The sequence below is a fragment of the Lepeophtheirus salmonis genome, chromosome 4 (genome assembly GCF_016086655.4).
Source record: "Lepeophtheirus salmonis chromosome 4, UVic_Lsal_1.4, whole genome shotgun sequence".
NCBI classification, from domain to species: Eukaryota; Metazoa; Arthropoda; class Copepoda; order Siphonostomatoida; family Caligidae; genus Lepeophtheirus; species Lepeophtheirus salmonis.
In genome coordinates, this window is record NC_052134.2 from 2,934,342 (window position 1) to 2,954,799 (window position 20,458).

The 20,458-nt window shown below is 28.2% G+C and overlaps 1 protein-coding gene across 6 annotated transcripts in view; it reads left to right on the forward strand.

Moving 5' to 3' along the window:
* Positions 1-20,458, forward strand: part of LOC121116377 (cell adhesion molecule Dscam1) — a 272,908-nt gene that overhangs the window by 53,552 nt on the left and 198,898 nt on the right. For all 6 annotated transcript variants that reach the window (XM_040710627.2, XM_040710628.2, XM_040710629.2 and 3 more), the window contains exons 3-4: positions 8,830-9,022; positions 9,088-9,230. In XM_040710627.2, the coding sequence (XP_040566561.1) occupies positions 8,830-9,022; positions 9,088-9,230 (336 nt within the window). The remainder of the gene's footprint in view (positions 1-8,829; positions 9,023-9,087; positions 9,231-20,458) is intronic.

The following is a 20,458-nucleotide window of genomic DNA, read 5'->3' on the forward strand; positions in this document are numbered from 1 at the left end:
CAAACCATGATTATGTAGTCAGACTCATGATTGGTCCAGTCCTTCTTGATGGAAGCCTTAAAGACTGGGCACTCCTGTGACACCCTCACCCCTAGACGCACTTATATAGAATAGCTCAAAGGTTTTGCATCTAGAGAGGAGGGTGGTCACATGTTGAGCTTCCAAAAGATCAAAAATTTGTCTCTCAGTAAGGATGACACGAAGCTCCGTTCTGTGTGAAAATCAAGTTGTCCATGTACCCTTTTTTATGTCACTTTCTTATCCAGAAGTAGCATATGCATTGAGCAGCTCCTTAATCTCAACAATAATGGGAGAGCAGACTCACCAATGCCCAAGACTATGGTTATGGGTGAAGTTTTTGTTGTGATTTAGTGGCTGTTTGATTATTCACAGTGGCATCAAGAGTGAAAATATTTTCATGACAAAAGTGCAAAACTTTGCCCTAATTTTTGTTGGCCTTAAAAAATTTCGAATCTTCATTTCTCTTTCCAATCGTCTCAGCTTGCTCTGTTCAGAGATAAGATATCTTGTTGTAATCCTCCGTGAATTTACACCAATGGCATTCTGGATGAGTCTTCCCATGGTTGCCCTTGAGGTCTTAAGATGCTTGGCCATTGTACTGACGTTGAGGATGGCGTTTTTCTTCAATGATCCCTTAACCTTTTTGGTTAATGGACGTTAGGATCGTTTTTGGTTTTATCATCATCTTCTTAAGACTCCCGGTGCCGGTGAATAAGTCCATAGCACGATAACCAGTCGTACAACTGTACCCGTGCTCTTTGGATATGGACAATGGGAACATGCCGCGTGAGATAATCTTCGACATTGTACTTTTTTGTTGCTTCATTTTACTCTTTATCGTTTGTTTTGTTTTTAATTGAGTCAAAACTCTACTGAAGGAATTTTGAGTCACAAAACCTTTCCCCCCCATATTTGAAGACAATAAACAAATGCATTGCCGATTTATTAAAGTTTAAATTAAGTGTATCCCTATATAAGATCAACCCTGTATATACCAAAATATTCATTAACAGATCTAATTTTTTTATAATGCCAAAGATGTTTTATATTGCATGAAAGTCTTATAGCGACATCTATCATCTTTTGTTTTCTTGGCGTTTTAAACCTACTTTGTTGTTTGATGTAGAATGATTGATGACAGAATCGGGTTTGTTTTTTACTGTGTACATAAAAAACGTTAACTTTTTGCATTTTTCATATAACTTCTTATATATACGTATAAGTACATACATTTGTGGCTTGCTTTATAAACATTAATACTTAACAGGAAGGAGTATATTAAGAACTTAATACTTAAAGGAGGTTATTTGCTAAAATAACTATTATAAAAAGTTGTAATTCTTCTACAAGGAAAGGTATTTTTTTTTTTTTTGCTCTTTAATCGCATTCCACAAATAAAAACCATAAACTTTTTTGTTTCAATTATGTCATTAGTTAAGGATCTGCAGATTTGTAATCTGTACAAATATTTTAGGGACCTTTTTTACACATGCTTAAATATGTAACATAATTACATAATATGAAGAGTGTTTGATTTTAAGAAGTTTTTACAACAAAATAAGCCTTATAAGTCCTGTTAATTTAATATATTTGTCATTATTGTTTTTTGTTTTTTTTCATTCTGTTGAAAAAAAAGATTATAAACTATAAACCATGGATGTATAGACTAAAAAATATATAGCAAGTCTATTTATGAACAATAGAACGGTTGATACTAACGACACCCAATAAACGACAGTGGATATCCAAATTGATACCCATTTACTTTTTAATATTTGTATTTGGAAGGATGATAGGTTTTGCAAATAATGATGGACATGGGACTTCCTCCAAAATGTTTCTTGGCTAAAACGGGAGGACCTCTCTCTATTTGATGTTCTTAGAAGGTGGGAATTAAGTCACTTGACTGCATCAAGGTATCTTTTGAAATGATCAATTCACCAATTAGTTGTTAATAAATACATATAGTATTTAGAAAAAACTAAGAATATTTTGTAACAAAATTAATTACCGATAGGCTTGTCAAAAACTTCTGAATAGTAATCAGAAGAAATTGTTTGCTGGGGTTGAACATATCCTTTATCTTATTCCCATTATAAATCATCACCTTCTGAATCGGAGTACGATGAAGACATACGATAATGTCTCATTCCTTCAAAAGATAATTTTTTCTTGGACAGCCTTGTACAATAACAGGTGTAATCAGAATGGCTAGTTCAGCAAAACCAATGCTTATATTTATAGAAGGAAGCTACACTATTCATTTCTAAAGTTATTCATTCAATTTTAATTTTGCTTGTAAAGCAAGATCAAATATGATTCGCATATCTCTCTCCGTAGTTTTCTATATATCCACAAAACGATTAGTTATATTATTTTTGGTTATTATTATTATTTTTTTTTTGTGATTAATAAAATGAATTATGAAAATTCAAGAACTTATAAACAAATAAAATCAAAAATTTTTTCGCAATATTTCATTGAACCCAAATGGGTATCAAAAATGATACCCTCGTCCTTCTGGTGTTAGCCCTATCTTAGTGAACTAGGGTATTATTTATTTTATATTGTGCATCTTTTTATATAGAACAAATATCCGTCTAAAACCTATTAAAGAAAAGTTATTCAACGAGAAACAAAAAAATGGAAAAAAATCATTGGGTATTAAAATACCAAAAGTTCCGTGTATGGACAATGGGAGATGTTACCCATCTGATATAATACTCAAAACTTCTTTTAAAAAAAACTTTATATGTGTAGATAGATTTTGAAACTAAAATTTAAACTTTTCTGATCCATAAAACTAATTTTATTGCTTTTTGAAAAAAGGAAGTTATGTTGTCACACTTTGTAGTTTTACTTCAAAATAGAAATTTATTTAATTGGCATTATAGTATATAAAAATTACACATTCTAAGAGTCTTATATATCAGTAAAAGATGGATCACTGGGAGAAAATACTGTGAGATCCTAAATTAAAACATTTTCTTCGGCACAAAGATAAGAGGAAGGCTAAATGTCTTCGACGGGATCGTATTTACATATTTGGATTTAGGCTAAAGCTTACCATTTTTGTTTAAGTATTTGACATAAACTCAATATTCGAACATTATTCAATTAATATTCGATTTTTTTTTTAAATAATACGATATTGGACATTTGATTTTTTGACATCTCTTTTAACAAAGGATTCTTTAATATATATCCAAATATTTTAGAAAAATATATTCTTTAAAATCTGTAGCTTATATTAAATATAACTACAGCAGCAATAACAATGATAAGGGATTGTATTTTGCTGAGTTTGAGTTTGGCAAGTTTCATTTTTTTAGCTTTGTTTGATAAAAATACATATATTTTTGTCCATATTCCAACTTTTCATTCAAGATTGAAAAAAGACTGAAGCATTTACGTCCTTGAATATTTTGTATATTCATACATAACTACGTATATATAAAGTCAGAGATTTAAAAAAATAAAAATATCTTTTTTGTAAGAACTCACTGATGTGAGTTCTTAAATATAATCATTAAAAATGCATTTGGAATGCATCGATTCAAAACTCTGAAGTCCCTTCTGAATGTTATCAATCAATATTGACCATCAAGGATCTAATGTTTATAAGAATAATGGGCAATCATTCTTGCCCTTAAAGGTCACAGTTTTACTAAATCACTTGATACACTTTTGTACTGTACTATAATTTGGTTGAAAATGGTGGCTTATTGAGGATGTGTACAATTTAACATGTTTTTCAAGGATGGGATCTCATCTTAAGTCCTATATGATATTTAGGATCGATACAACCTAGAGAATATATTTTCAAATATGTTGTGCATCAATATAAAAACAATCTTGAACAAAAACAGGAAGAAGAGAAAATCCCCTTTAATTTTGTATGCTTCATTTAAAGAGTAGGGGCCCAAAACCTACACTAGCATTACCATTTTAACGCCGTTATTTTAAAGTATGAGGTTTCATTATGGACTCAAACGATAGCCAAAAAACAAAAATAGACAAGTGTACACATATCAGTACTGAGGAGGCTGCAATGACGGTTCGCATCTCAATCCAAATTACTTACAGCATCAAAAAGTCCATTATGGATGAAAATTGTGTTAAAAAGGCTTTAGAGGCAAGAAGAACCAAAGTTTAATCAGCAACAATATGCGTGAATTCTTGACTGCCTATATGCTTCCTTCAGCCCTAACTTCAATGCCCTGGACTTTGCAGCTTAAGATGTCTTAAAAAAGAATGTCTGAAGCATTTCTCATCCAAACGTCTTCATCTCCAAAAGCTGTCAAACTGTTCTTTCATATTTCAAGGCTTATGAATGAGGGCATAACGAATAACATTTATAGTTAAATATCGTACTAATATATATATAATTATTGGTTCTGAGTTGTCTGATCTTGATTTCTTAAAATTAAGTAATTTAGTATTGCTATTACATTAAAGTCTTATTTTTCATTGATATATTTGAGTCAATTATTATTCAATTGTATTCAAGTTTGAGGGCTGAGTTAAGCTATTTAAGCTAGTTAATTTTAGCTATACTTGAAAACCTTTATTTGATATAAGAAATATATATTTTCCCAAGGTCAATCTGATTTTCAAGCTTTCATTTACTATTTGATTTTTTTTAATGTGATGCCTAAACCAGTAGAGATCGAGTTAAAATTTGTTTGATTCTCATAGGGTTCTAAAGTGTAGAATTATTTCTACTCATTTGTATTACATCATGAATCGACTCTTGATAATAAATAGTATTTCATGTCATTAACTTATGTGCTTATTATTCCCTTCCTTTTCTATAATAAAAAAAAGAGGCTAAAGAAAAGGAACTTACTCCTAAAGACATTTTCTTTTCCCGAAAAAATAAATCACTTTTTTTAAACACTTAACTACTTACAAGACCTTTATTTAAAATAAAGAAGAAGATTCATATCGTGTTTTTTTTTTCTTTCTTTTTCTTCTTCATTTTCTTTTAATCAAAGAAAGTGCTTTTAATTGAAATATCCTTGATGAAAAAAGAGGAAGGCAAAGACATAAAGAGAGAGAGAGAAAGAAAGAATAAATTATTATGGCTTCAAGAGTCAAGTATGCGGCATATTTGTGTATCCTCTTTGAGTAGAATAAAAATGTATATATAAGCGCATTTTCATGCTTTATAAGTCGATTTCATAGCAAAAAGTAAGAAAATAAAGAACAAAAAGATCAAAATTAAGCATAATTGCGACCACGTTAAGACTAAAGAGTTAATTAAATAAATATACTAGTAAATAGGCTTTAATCAATTAATACTCAAATGCATTTCATTCTTGTTTAACTTGTATTCTATGTGTTTTTAAAAAATATAAAGTGTGATAAGTGAATCGTGGCTACTAAACATATAACCCATTTTGTGGGGAAAAAATGCTTCTAAAGTTATTTTCAATTTAATATTATCAATAATGTATGATATGGGTACAATTATATACATAATAGAATTTTTTTTATTTTGATTGATGAATATTTTTTATTATAGACGTTACAATTTAACTCACTTCATTATGTATCTTATTTTTAAAAAGTCGTTCATTTAATTTGAGGTCTATATTTATGTTCGTTACTTTAATTTTTTTTCTCTTGTAAATGGATGGGCGATCCATATTCCATATTTTATATATATTGTAGATAAAAATACATTAGGTGTGTGATTCTAAATATGTTGATTACATTGTTTAAAAAACAGGAAGCAATACTGTGACACCTTTGATTCAAAATGACGGTTCTTCATTTTCGAAATACTATTTTGATCTTGGATATATGAATCATAATACTAAATTTCTAAAAAAGTTTACCTACTAAAAAAAGATGTCACATGTAAGATGTTTTGTTCTATGTGAGGCAAAAAACAACAACAAAAAAACAAAACAAAATACGGCGATCCTCAAATCTTCTATGCAAACAAACTTTTGAAATACATGTTCTCTCTTCAAGAAATTTAAGATAATTTATGATAAATGTTTTGGACGATAAAAAACAATATTTTAAGAACAAACCGGGTTTTTTTTCCGTACACTAACACTAGTTAAATAATACTGAAATCAAAGGGTGTCTGAATTAAAACAATTGTGTAATGAACATCTTATGCAATTGAAATATCTTTCTTTATTTATTAATACCATTCTGATGGCATAAAATAAATAAAGAAAATCTTTTAAATCCGAGATAAGTTACATAATTGTATTTTTTTTTTTCATTTCTTCTTTTAATTCATAACTATTTTAATATAAAAAAAGCTTTAAATGGTCAAAAAAAAAAAAAAAAAGAGAGATAGAGAAAAGTAGTTTTTGTACAGGATACAGCAACGACACTTCCTTTTTTATAATGCATATCAATCAGGCAGTAAAAGTAGTAGCAGTGTGGCGGGGGTTCATTCTAGAGGTTAAATTCTAAAGATTGTATTGAACATACAGCTACTTACTAGCAAGTGTTGGAGTAATGAGCAACGTGTCTTTGCTCTTGAAAGTTAAAATTGTTTAATAAGGGTTGGATTTACTATTTTATCAAATTAAAGCTCATTCGTGTCGGTTCAGAATTATAAGTTAGTGTGCTTTGTCTAAATCATGTAATCGAAAACGGAATTATTTAGGAAAAAATCAACATTTGTAAGATCTTTACAACAACGTCAATTAATGAATCATTCACAATCCTAAAATAACATATGCTGCCAATTACAATTTACATCTTTTATTAAAAAAAGATACCTTTCAAACCTTTTAATGGATATTTATTTAAAGAGAAAGAAAAAAAATCATATAAATCACCGGTTATTAAAATAGCAAAGATCCGTAGTGCATGAGAGACTTTATTTATTTGGTATGATTTTTAAAATTCCGTAAAGGAAAACTTTAAATGTGTACTAATATTATGATACAAATATAAAAAACTGTTCTGTGTTATAAAATCTTGCTTTATTGCCTTTTGTAAAAAGGGGCTATGTTGCTCCATTCTGTATAAGTACATTGAATTGATAAAGAAACCAAAAATCAATATTTGATACTCTGTATGTCTTAAAAAACAACTCATTTTGCCTTTGATTACATATGACGTCATATTGTAAAAAATAAATGAATAACATAATGGATACAATTCTCATAGTTACCCTCAGAACAGACTTTTCTCTCTTTTTTCCTTTCATACATACAGTTTTTTTTTTTTTTTTTTGTTGGAGAAATAAATTTTTTTATAGTTGCTCATTTCCTGAATAAAATAATAAAAAAAGAATTTTTTTTTATAAATTTTCTATTCAACTCATGAGCAAAACAAAAACTAAAAGAACAGGAAAAATAAATTCAAAATTACTGCGTCATATAAACAAAAGAAAAAAACAGAGCAAAAAATATATGATTGTACAAAAACAGGCCCATCACTTATGCTATGATAAGAGACTTGTTTACACTAATATAGGTTTAATATTTTTCAAATTATTTGGAGGGCATATCGTGGGCTGAGAGTTCAATTGAAGTAACTCAAAAATTTACTTCACAGAATAGAATTAAGCTTGAAACTTCCATTTTATTATTATGAACAAGGGTGTTTTCAAATTTATGCAATAAAATGGATTTAAGAAATTCATTTCAACAGTCGGAATTTCACTCTTTTTTAGGATGAACATTAGATGTGAGACTTTTGGGCTGTTATATAGGTAATCCTATATATGTAATTCTTAGATCTCTCATAAATTTTGATGTCAACAGAATAGATAATCTTTTTTTTTTTTTAACTTGAAGATTTTATGTGAACAACAGATAAATGTTCATTAAAATACGGATATTTTGAAGAAAAAAAAACGTTGTAAGAATTCATTCTTGTAGCAATAATTTCTGAGAAATATTTGATTTTGTTCCCTCTTAAAGTATTTTATGTCTTGAAATAAAAAGTAATGTATAATGCCATTGCAAAATAACCTGTTATGCATGTACTTTATAAGGAGAAGGAGATATAATATTTTGTAGATTAAGGTACTTAGCCCTTAAAATCCATCAAATTTTAAAGATTTGTTTTATTTTGATTAATAAAGTCGTTCCTTCCAAACAAAAAAAATCCAGTTATGTTGAGAACAACAGGGTAATTGTTTATTGCATACAATAAACCTATCACAAAATTTTCTATTGGTTAAAGGAAAGATTTTGTCAACTTCGACATTATATCCACAGGATTGTGTCATAAGGCAACACTTTAAGTACCTAGAAATAAGGATTTTGATATAGATCTTTTAATCAATGTATTATTTGGGTGTTTTTACAAGTATATTTTTTTTGCTTTTTAATTTTTTATTTCCCTAGAAAATTAATTTAACTTTTTTAATTAAAAATATATGCTCCCTCGTACTTATGTATGTATGTATGTACGCCTGTAAAAACATGGATCAACTAATGTCAGCTCAATAGTAGTAAAGCATCACAGGAAAAGGAAGACCATTTGCTAAAAGAACAATACTAGGGTCCATTACTTTTTCATGGATGATATTTTCTTTTTTTTTTCGTTTGAAGGCCTCTTCTTTTTATGAGAGCTTGTAAGCTATATAAATATATATATATATACACGGACGTTAAAGATAATCAACTGGACAAAAGAGCTGGTATAATAATAATATGTACTATCTGAAGGAAATAAAGATGTAGATAAAAAATAATGGATGTATTAATTCGGAACATTTTTTTTTATGACAACACGTCAAAGTCAATTATCTTTTGAATGAAGCTAAAAAAAAAAAAAAGGAATATGACAGTCCTTAACTTTTATTATTTTTCCTTTCAGGAGCATGGACCTCTAACCTTGCTTATGATGGTTCTACTCAAGGCCCTGTTTTTATATATGAGCCACCTCGCAAGGCTCGTTTTTCTAATGATACAGGTGGTCAGCTTACTTGCTCAGCTCATGGATCTCCCACTCCCTCCATTTCATGGGTAGACTCTCGAGGACAAGTCGTGACGACAATCGCTCATAAAAGGTATCTAACCCTCTGTTTTATTTTTCCTCGACAAAATATATCTATTTATTTTTGTTACTAATCAGAATTGTTTTGAAAAATGGGACTCTGTACTTTCCCCCATTTGGAGTTGAGGACTTTGAGCCTTCTATCCATCGCTCCACGTATCATTGTGTGGCTACTAACTCCGCAGGGCGAGTCTTGAGTCGCAAAAGTATGGTAGATGCGGGTAAGTTGAAAACACATTCCTAAATATATTCAAAAGTATAGGTATAACAATATATTTCTTTTTATTTCTTTAATGACTTTTTAAACGAGAAGCAATTTGAGTCTCGTTTACTTTCAAGGGAAAAAAATAAGGAAATCATTAGAAAGACCTTGTGATGCATTATGAAAGAAAATACTGCATTTTTCAATGCGTCCAACAAAGTTGAACAAATTAAGAACCTCCTTTAAAAAAATATATGCTTTTACAGTATAACGATTTCATTTAGAGGTGATGGTATGTACACAATAGGACCTATTGGTCCTATTGTGGGGTTGACTCATGAATGAAGATATATATTTATTGGATTATCTTTCTAACAAATTAAAATTCCAGATTAAAGTTTCATATTTGTCAAAATTAAATTCATGATATATTTCATCAATCTTTGTGTAAGTCACGAATTATACATTTGTGGAAAAAAACTTCATACTACAAATAAATTAAAAATTATTGATGTGTTAAAATAGCCTTTGATATTATCTAAGGAATAACTTATATACATTGAGCGCTGACTCTTTTTTACTTTTTCTCCTTTAGCCTTCTTTCAAAAGAGTAGAATTGTTATGAAATGAAAGAGGGAAATGAATTCAACAAAAATGTCTTGGGAAATTAAAATATTTTTTGGGTGGATCTATATTCTTTATGTTATCTGAATAATTATACAAAAAAGTTCTTACGACATTCATTACATTTAATTTAATTCTCTTTTTTATCTTATAACTATATTAATAATAGAGAAAAACAGACTGTACCGGGTGGTGTAAAAAATTTGTGACTATTTTAAAACTTAATAACTCAGCTTATACTGCAACAATTTGATTATTTTCCCCTTTCACAGAAAGCCTGGAGTCTTTCTTTTTCGTTGACGTTAAACGGAAAACATTAGAATATATTATCATATCGAAAAAACAACAAAAACGAAAGATTGCAACCTTGCTTACCGCGTGAATGTCCCCAAAATAAGTAATTGCAGCCAAATATGGCTCAAAGAGCAATTGTCTACCTTTTCAAGGAACACCCTGGATAAGGATCGCAGAGAAGCCCCAGGAGTGCTCGTCCAAAAAAAATGACAAACAAAACTGTAATACAAAGTCTGAGACAATAAACCTTGCTTCCCCTAATTATAATATTTGAATATCCTGGATTAATGTATCTGGTGACAAGTATATTCCCAGGTCTGCAGAATCAAACATCTAAATGTTGAGGCCTTAAAAGACTTTATCATCGAGCTATGAGCTGCCAGGTCTGAGCCCTACATCAAAAGCCTATGCAGCAAATTCTTCTGCCGCCTGGAAGCCGTTATTGATACCTGCAGTGATCATATTCAAGATTAAATATCCTTAATATAAGTTATATTTATAAAAATGCTGTGGATATTAAATGTATACAACATTATACATCATTCATTCATTTGAGTTTCAAAACTTTTGCACGATCCAGTAATTGATTGAATAGACGGAGGGGGTGGAAATGTAGAATTTCTGTTTTCATCCAACAAATCCGTAACTCAATTGATCAACATTTTTTTACTATTTAAAAAAATGGTTTGTTGAAATATCTATTTAAATTTGTCTCTTTTTTATAAAACTGTAATTTACCCCCTAAAGTACTCCATTAATTTAAATGTAAGTTAACCTCCCCTAAAAGTAAGTTTTTTCATATGACTTTCTTAAATACGAAAAAATAAAGAGTAAAAATTTTTAAAGAAGAAAGTTAAAAAAGTTTTAATTTCGTCAGCTATCAATAGACCATAAACATTCATCATTGAATGGGCGTCAATGATAATGACTAAACTAAAGGATATTTTTTCAAAGTAAGAAATATATATTCTTTTATTGACGAAGTACAAAGGTAACTAAATTTGACTAAAAAAGACGTAACTGTCACGTTAGCACACATGCAAGCTTAATATTAAAACTTAAATAATTTTAATATCGTGTCAAACTAGACTCAATTCATGTGTCCATATCTACGTGATCTAATTAAACAACAGATTTACAAGTCTGTTCAACATTCCAATGAAGAAAAAAAGTTATTTTATACCTAAATAATTTATTTTCACAGGTATTTTTCTTCATTATTCAAAAGAAAGTATAGTATATATAGAAGTAAAGTTAATTTTATCAAAGGGAATAATTCAATAGCTCTTCCTTCTTTATATTTCAAACTAAGCATGTATACCTTTGAATAAAAAGTGTACATAAATAATACATATAATTATGTGGAAGGCAGATTTTTGTATTCATTCAACAGTTTTTTTCTTTTTGTTTTGTATACATATTACTTATGTTAAAAATATTTGTTAATTAATGCTTTAAATGCAAGGTATTTTGCATGACTTTATGTTGAGGGAAAAAAATGGAAATAGGATATTTTTATAACATAATTCATTCTTTTCTATGTCGAAAAACTTTACTTAAAGGATACAAAATATATTAAAGACGCTTCATGGGCTATTGATTGTTGTCTTTTAAGAAAATAGCCTTGATCCTTGTAGTTTTAATATTATTTTATTTTTCTAAAATGTGGATATAGAGGGAGTAAAAAAAAATTATACTAAGTTATACATAGATAATAGTACAACAATATGCATGTTTGGGCGGAAAAATGTAGACTCGAGAGTTTGCTTTTGAAATATTTCAATATTTTTTTTATTTTGAATAAAAACTTTTTTTAACATAACTTGTAAACAAGGCCTTTGCAAACTTGGTCACTCAATATGGTCACCTTCAGTATCAATCATAGCCTCTCTTGCAGGATCTGATGAGAAACTAATCGGACAAGTTTTCTCACGCAGCCTCTATGATGACCTACAGTGATTCCACATTTGGATGTTGACTTGTGTTGGTTTCCTTTTCCAATGTTCCCCACACAGCAAAGTGCAGCAAACTTACATATGGTGTGGAAGGGGACACATCTCTTTGCCTCTTGAGCCTCCTGGCCTTCCCAACCTTCATCAGAAGGTAGTTCGTGTATGAGAACAATCCCAAGTCTCCCTTAACAGCCCTCTTAATTGTCTTAGCAGCCATGAGGTATTCAATTTTGTGGCAATTCATGGGCTTGGTGGAAACAACCATCATCTTCTTCTCCAAGATAGACAGGAACTTTAGTTCCATCTTTAAATTGTGCCCTCTACTTCCTACTTTTTTGGAGAGGCCTTTGTTATCCTTCTTCATCTTGGCCACTTTGAAAACAAGGTTTAAAGTTGCTTATGCATAAAGAATGACTGATCCAGAAAGCTAAAAAATAATCACTAAGCTTCCTACATTTATAAAAATATTTATACTAATAAACAGTCCATGTTTTGTCCAAAACTCTGTAGATGGGATTTTACTTGTTCAGTCTTAGTTTTAAAATAATATGATGTATAGAAATTACGAGATGAATTAAATATCAAATATTCAAAAATGCAAAATGATTCTATATCAAACATTTATCAGTATTATTAATCAATGTTATAAATTAGACTCTGACTCAGGAAGAGTCACATCATTTACCTCCTCCAGATCAAAAGTTCGGAAATAGCATGTTCATCTACTTTCCCCATCTTCCTAACAGATAATTATAAAAAAAAAAAATTTAAAGAGTCCATTAAACTCTTATATAAGTAACTATATACAACAATAAAGTCGGGATTTTATTTATTCAGTTTTAGTAAATATTATCACAATGCATAAATTTGTATGTACAAAATATGAAAAACTGCCAGAAAATAAAAATATCAAATTTTTATAAACTTATTCCCGATATAATAGAATAATTTGTAGCTTTAATACTCAAAAATGAAATGTTATACGAACAAACATGTATTAATAAAATGAAACGTACTTGGCATCAACTCTCTCTCAAGCATTTAGGTTTATTAGTATTTTTGTATTATAACAATGGTAGCCATCAGACACTAAGATTGTAACAGTTGATATCACTACTGAGGGTTCGTTTTTCCCATGAAATTGTCCTTTATTGAGATATTGAAAAAAAAACTATGCTCTTTTAGTTGGACAGAGTTGCATTGTTTATCTGCATGTAAACATTATACTATTATAGTTACTTCTTCTGACCTGGGAATTTTATTTAAAGTTCATATACATTAGATGTTGAAGCGTGTATTCTATTGAGCTTCATCGTTTTATTCAACTTTTGGATCCCGATAAATTTCTGGTTGAAAAAAGTCGACATTTATTTACTCATTTTAAATCATAATGTGAATACATTCAATGGGGTTTTTAACACTCCAATACAAAAAATCATACTATGATAATCAATAAAAAAAGTAGTTATCTGTATTGATGAACAATTTGACCATTTTATTGCAATGTATCTTATCCATTTTTCGAAAGAAAAGTTTTTTTTAGATTGTAAAACAAAGCAAGTATTAACATCGTGTTTACAATGGACTTGAATTTAATATTTTAATAACTTTCAGATTAAATAAATATATCATATTTAAGCTCGAGTATTTCAATTTTACTTGTTGAGAGAAAAACAAAACAAATTTTCATGACACTGTAAGAGAATTGTATCTCTAATAAGTTACGAATCTTATAACAGGTTTTGTTGTCATAACCTTCTTTGCGTAAATTATTCGTATTTGCTTTTTGGCTCGTTATTTTTTATAATTTCAACATACAAAGTCAATTATAATCCTTTATTTACATTTTTGTTTCCCTAAGCCTAGACAAAAAGAGACAAAATAATAAATAATTGATACAAATTCGAAGAATATTTGATAAAAAGACAGAAAAAACACATATATCGAGGAAATGAAGATAAATAAGAAATTTCCGTTGTAAAAAGAGCGAAAAAAAAAAAAAGAAGCTTGAAGATAAATGGATTTTCACTCCAGTGTTTTTAAACTGAGGTTACAAACACGTAACAGAAAGTAACGGTAGGTTGACAGGCTTTGTTAGGCAATTTTGTTTGTTGATGTGCATGGCAGACAATTTGCAGAGCATCAATCAATAAAACTTTATATCCAATGAATCTTCAAAAATATATATTTAACTTTTTATTTAATTAATTACTTAAAGAAAACACATAATATATAAAGAAAATTATCAATACTTTCTCGTTTGTGTAAAACCTTGAAAAATAATCTCCTACAAACAGGATCTTGAGAGAGATATGCTCGAATAGAAACTAACGTAGGGTTCATCCCGCTTATTTTATTTATAATTGGAGAATTTGTAAGTATGACAAATGTATTTTATAAATTCAAAGAAGCCACCAATAATGAAATAGAGGAAGAAAATGTGACGTAGGTATGAGTCAAATTGTGAACCGTAGTTTAGGTGTGTTCTTCCATTTTTTAAATTGTATTATAGCCTTGCGTTAATTGGAGAATAGTTTAAATTTGTACAAAGGAAATGAAGAACTAAAAAGGAAAAAAAGAATTGAAGAAAGAGCTTTCACAAAAAAAAAGGCGAAGAGTAAAAGTGAAAGTATGATTACAAATTATTTGCATAACATTGCTCAAATAGATAATCCATCTTTACCAATAAGTAGAGTTATATTACGTACATATACTTATGTTTGTATTTTTACGTTTTTATTCATTGTTTTGAGGAATATATTTCCGAGAAAAACAGTTTTTCTCTACCATTCTTATGTACATAAAAAAACCAAAAGGATTTTGTGTTCCTTCTAAAACTTTATAGTCGTATTACTTTATGCATGATAGTCACATTACTAAAAAAAAATATATTTAATGGATATTGTACAAACATTTTATTCAAATAGATAAAATAATTATATATAACAATAGAAAGTGAATTTGAGTTCTATTATGTTATTTTCTAATATTCGTAACTAATGAATTATCCTAATGTTATCATTACATGTTATTTGTATATAAAAAGGTAATCAATATTGACATAATCCTATATGCAAAGGATAATCTAATCATACACTAAAACTTTTGGCAATATGAACAAAATCCAACTCATAAAAAGTGCTTGTATTCCAAAATGACTGAATAATAATTGTTTCTTAAAAAACAATGAGTTATTTTTCAATGATAATTATTTTTAAAGTGTTTAAATATAAAACCTTAAATGATTTTTTCAATCAGTATTTTTGTCTAAAAGGGGGTTAATTTCTAAGTAGAAACTTTAATTATTATTCATATAAGTAATAAAGGTCTTTGGCGTAGAATTTTTCTCACATTGGTCGTTGTGCCTGCCATCCTAAAGCAGAGTTGTTTACAAGTTACTCTTTAGTAAAGTATATGCCTATTAGCTTGAGTATTATTTGATTTGCAAGTCTTTCCACTTTTATGAGATGTTCACTCAATGACAAAATTTCTGGATTATTTATAAGTATAACTAAAAGCTCGATGTAAAAACTTGTCTTTTTGTGAACTCCCTCTATGTGAGCTTTGATATTTCATGAGTGTAAGCATGTTAACAATACAATATATTATTAAAATACAAAATTGGGGTTTGATGTCCATAGCATTCATTGAGGGTACATGTCTCTCATTTTTATGGTTCTAAGTTTTCAAAGTTTGAAAATTTATACATTGCCCTTTATCTAATAAAAAAAATTATTTATAATTCTAGGCTCATTGCAAAGGCATTAATCTTATAACAACATATGACTAAATCAACTATTTTCTTTGATTGAATAATGCTCCAAATATAAATATATCTCACATTTGATATATCTTTAAAATGAATCATTTTAATAAACGTATTAATAATTCAACTACAATCCAACTTAATTCATCAAAAAAAAGTTGATAGATAGCTAATTGTCAAAGAGATACTTCAACTGAAGTAAATCCTATTTTATAATATAAATCTATTAACTTGTAATCAAATATGTATGTATATAAAGTGGAATGTAGAATGCAAAATCATTCAACAATTATTAATTATGAAAAGTTGTAAAATATCGTTGGCTTTTACTGTAACTACAAGAAAAGAAAGGAAATTAAATATAAATACAAACTGATTTGGTGTTATGTTTTGGTTCAAAAACAATCCAACAGCTGAAAAAAAGGTAAATCCACGCATATTTGAGATATACATATATCTACATTTATAAAATAAATATAACGTTGACTTGAAAATATTTTGATCTTTTTTTTCCATTTGAAACCAACATATTTAATCATTTCTTTTTGTCTATTTTTTTTTGTTGATTCAAGGTCTTTTTGCATACAATATATGTGTAACTATACATATACCTTTTTTTTAAAATGCCACAAATTTGAAAATAGAAAGAGTAAATATTATTTCAATTTTTCTTTCACAAGTATATTTGATGATTCATCAAAGTAGAGAAAAAAAATTGGATGATGAATGTTTCTTGGATATTTTGTATAGAGAAGAAAAAATATAAAAATATGCACTATTCTATAGTTCTGATCGTTAAAATATAATTTAGGTTTGCCGAAGAAAAAAAGTGCAGTAGGTCAGTCGACAACGCACTGGGGAAAAGTAACTCTCTTGAACTCAATGAGCGTAGGTTTGATTCCTGGTCGCTCTTGACAAAGGAAATATACGCATTATTTGTATATTGACTTTAAAAACCATTCCTTGGTAAAATAGTTATTTATAATGTTTACTAAGATTACGTTGTTACATTTATTGTATCTTGCAACTATTTGTTTTTCAATTGTTTATCCACCAAAGGAGCTTTTCGAAGCGTATAAAGTTATGATTTCCTTGAAAAAAAAACTTTTTGTCCTAAAAAGTTTAGTTTACTTAATATAATGATTTGTTATTAATTTTTTTGAAGAATACATTTCACGAAGTTAAGTGCTGATATTTTTAAGACTCTGTCATAATTAATTATACTGAATTAAATAAGGAAAAAATTATATCCTAGTAAAATAAGGAAATAGTTGATGTTTTTAAACAAGAATGTTGAAAATCAATCATTATGAACTAGATTTTTTTTTAAATTAATTTCTTTTTTTAAAGGGAGGCCTAGTTATCTAGGTCTCAAATAAACTCATGGAAACCCCGAGGCGTTATTCCTTTTTAGACAATATTTCTAAAATATTGTGTTCTTTTAACTTTTATTCATTTTTTGATAAAAACTATAACAGTTTACTGAGAGTTAATATTTATGTTCTTAGTAAAAGAATATAAAATTTGTGTAATAATGTAAGGTATAAAGAAAAAATAAATAATATAAAATTATCTCAAATTGTAAATAATTTATATTTAAAAATGTCAAACAGAATTTTTTTTTACTAAAAAAACGCTGGAGGTCAGCCTCACTGCCTTGACGAAACCAAAGACTATAGATCTATAGTAAAAACTATGTTTTAAGATGTCATTTTTTTTTGTTTTTTGAGAGTTAGATGGCGTTGTGATCAGAGAGTCTCTTTTCGTGGAAGAAGTTGCCTTTTTCTACTATCCGGCGTGGAGCAAATCAAAACATCTCTTTATTTCAAATTCGTTGGAGCGTAATAATATTCTACATGCCACATCTATGATACAGAATGAAGAGGCCAAGGCTTTTGATTTTGCATAGATAGTTGTTTTTATCATACAATGAAGGGAAATAAGATACAAACATAGCTTGTATCTCTTCCAGGGACTTCATCCGGTAGTTTCTGGAAGGATTTCAGATCCGTACATTAAGATCATGAGGACATACAGTATATAAAGTTTCACTATGAATAAAGGGTTAAGTATTTTGAAACTTCCTTTAATGACTCCTAAATTTCGATTGGCCTTCCTTATAAGTAGTAAATATTCTTCTTAAATCTCAGATCAAAAGAGATGTAAATTCCTAAGTCTAAGTAATTTATTTACCACATTTTTGAATGGTTTTATGTAAAATATAATCATCACCCATTGAAAGTCAGATACAATTGTACATTTAATAATATGTTTTATATGTGCATTACTATTTTATTTAAATAAAAAGTTCAGACAAACATAAAATAAGGGTAATATTAGTCAATAAAATTCAAATCCAAAACTCTCAAAAACTAGGTTTGATATAAAAACTAATTACAGATTCGTAATTAATAATACTATTATCATTGAAAATGAAGTTTAAAGATTTTTGACAATTGTATTATTCAAAAATTGATCAAATTTGGCTAGTTTATTTATAAAACAATTAAAATTAAGAGCTCCTGTTTAATTCATTTAATTAGACGGACATAAAATGTTATTTTCAGTTTTAAATTGTAATTACTTTTGTCTGTAAAAACATTTTTATATACATAGAATATAAATAAAGGTTACGGAGCAAAATTAGCTACTGTTCTTTTTGGGTTAAGCATTAAACTTTAAACCCTTTACGCAGAAAAAATAAACTTTCACTTTCAAAACATAAACTAAAGAAAAAAAAAAAAGTTTGTTTACTCTTTTTTTGTTTATTCGGGGGCTTTTAGTTTATATATATATAACATATTTATGGGAGATAATTGATTCATAACCCAAATATTTATAGTAATATACGGTAAAGCGGAAATAGTCCATACAAAGTTTAGTTTTTAGCCTATTATCCAGTTTGAAAAAGTAATATTGACAAGACAACTTTTTTTTTTTTAATTCTAAAACATTCTGCAATTTTCAAGTTAGTTTTTTTAAATTATTTTTTGCTGCCTTGGCACATAATCAAAAGTCGTTGAAAAATATTATAATTCATTCAAACAATTGGAAATGTAACCATCAATTGGGGGAAATCTATTCAAGATTTTATTAACACTTTTAACTGAAACAAGTAATATATAAAGCCAGTCAACTGTAAAATATACTGTAGTGACGGAAAAGCTGATACGGAATCAGTAATTAGTTATCCGTTCATTTCTGATTTAAAAAAAAATTATATTTGAATTTTTGGAGTATTTTTAATTTTTTTATAAGTTTGCAACAACTTTTGAGTGAAAAAAAAAATCCGTAACTCACATGAAAATTAAATCATTCTTTGCAAATTTGTATGTTAATTTCAAGTGTGGAGTAATAATTTATATGTGATCATGCAATCTTGAGTAAATACAATTGAAAGGTTAAAAAACTACCTTATTTTATTATACTATATTTTAGAGGAATAACACCTCAATTTTTTTACTGTTTTTACGTCTAACAAGTTTATTTGAACCGCAAATAATATAGATTTATTTACAAAAGAGTATTTTATGGTAGAATACTCTTTTGTTAGTTAATTTAAATCCTTTAAAAGATGGAGTATTTATTCTTTTAAAATATAAAATATGGTCTTTTATTCATCTTTTAATTGTATTTTCTCAAAATTGCATGATTGTATTTTAAATATATCCACATATTTATAATTAATATAAATTTTTTATGCGAATAACCTATTTGTATGTGGGTTATTAATTTATTTTTGTAACTCAAAAGTCGTCTCAAATCTATCAAAATAGTAAAAATGCTTCAAGTATTCAAATAAAATATTCACAACCAACAGATTTTTTTTTAGAAAAATTGCATCTTCTCAATTTCCACGCTCACTGAATAAGGAAATTAAAATATTTTGGTAATGTAAGGATTCTGAACAGTGCTCTATTTTTTCCAAAGCTGTCATTATTATTGAAAAAATAATATAAAAGTATAGAGTAATCACTTGTGCATGAACAACAAAAAGTAATTATGATGACTTGTTGCAGATTTTTAAGTTTAAGTCCTTCTTGAAGTCGTAGTATAATCAACTTGTAATTCTTGCCTATATCAGTACTTAATACAGTGTGCGATCTGTGTTTATTTTATTCATTTTACAGCTGCTTGTAGCTAATCCAATTCAATGACATGGAAGTTATGCCTCTCTCCTTCCAAAATTCCCTTAATTGTTTGTGTTTTTTTTAGCAGACGGGTGGTTCATACGGTTTAAAACTATACCCAAAGATATAGTTGGTAATTTACTAGACAAAACTGTAGGTTTATATGTAAAAGTATCAATTTTTCCTTTTCCAAGATGACATCAACTACAAGAGAGAGAGAAATCCCTTCCTTCCTCAAAATAATGAGAAGCAATTAAGGAGTAATTCTAAGAAAGTAGAATAAGGAAAAAAGAGACAAATAACTGTTACACACACAAATAAAAAGACAACACAACTAATCTTCCTAATTGTGTTTATTTTTGAGTCCCCCCTCCCACTCCATAGTCATTAGTTTTCACAGATTCTTTTTTTCTTTTACAAAGTCATTTATTATATGAATACAAAAATACATTATTGGTATAAAATGGTTATAAAAATCCCT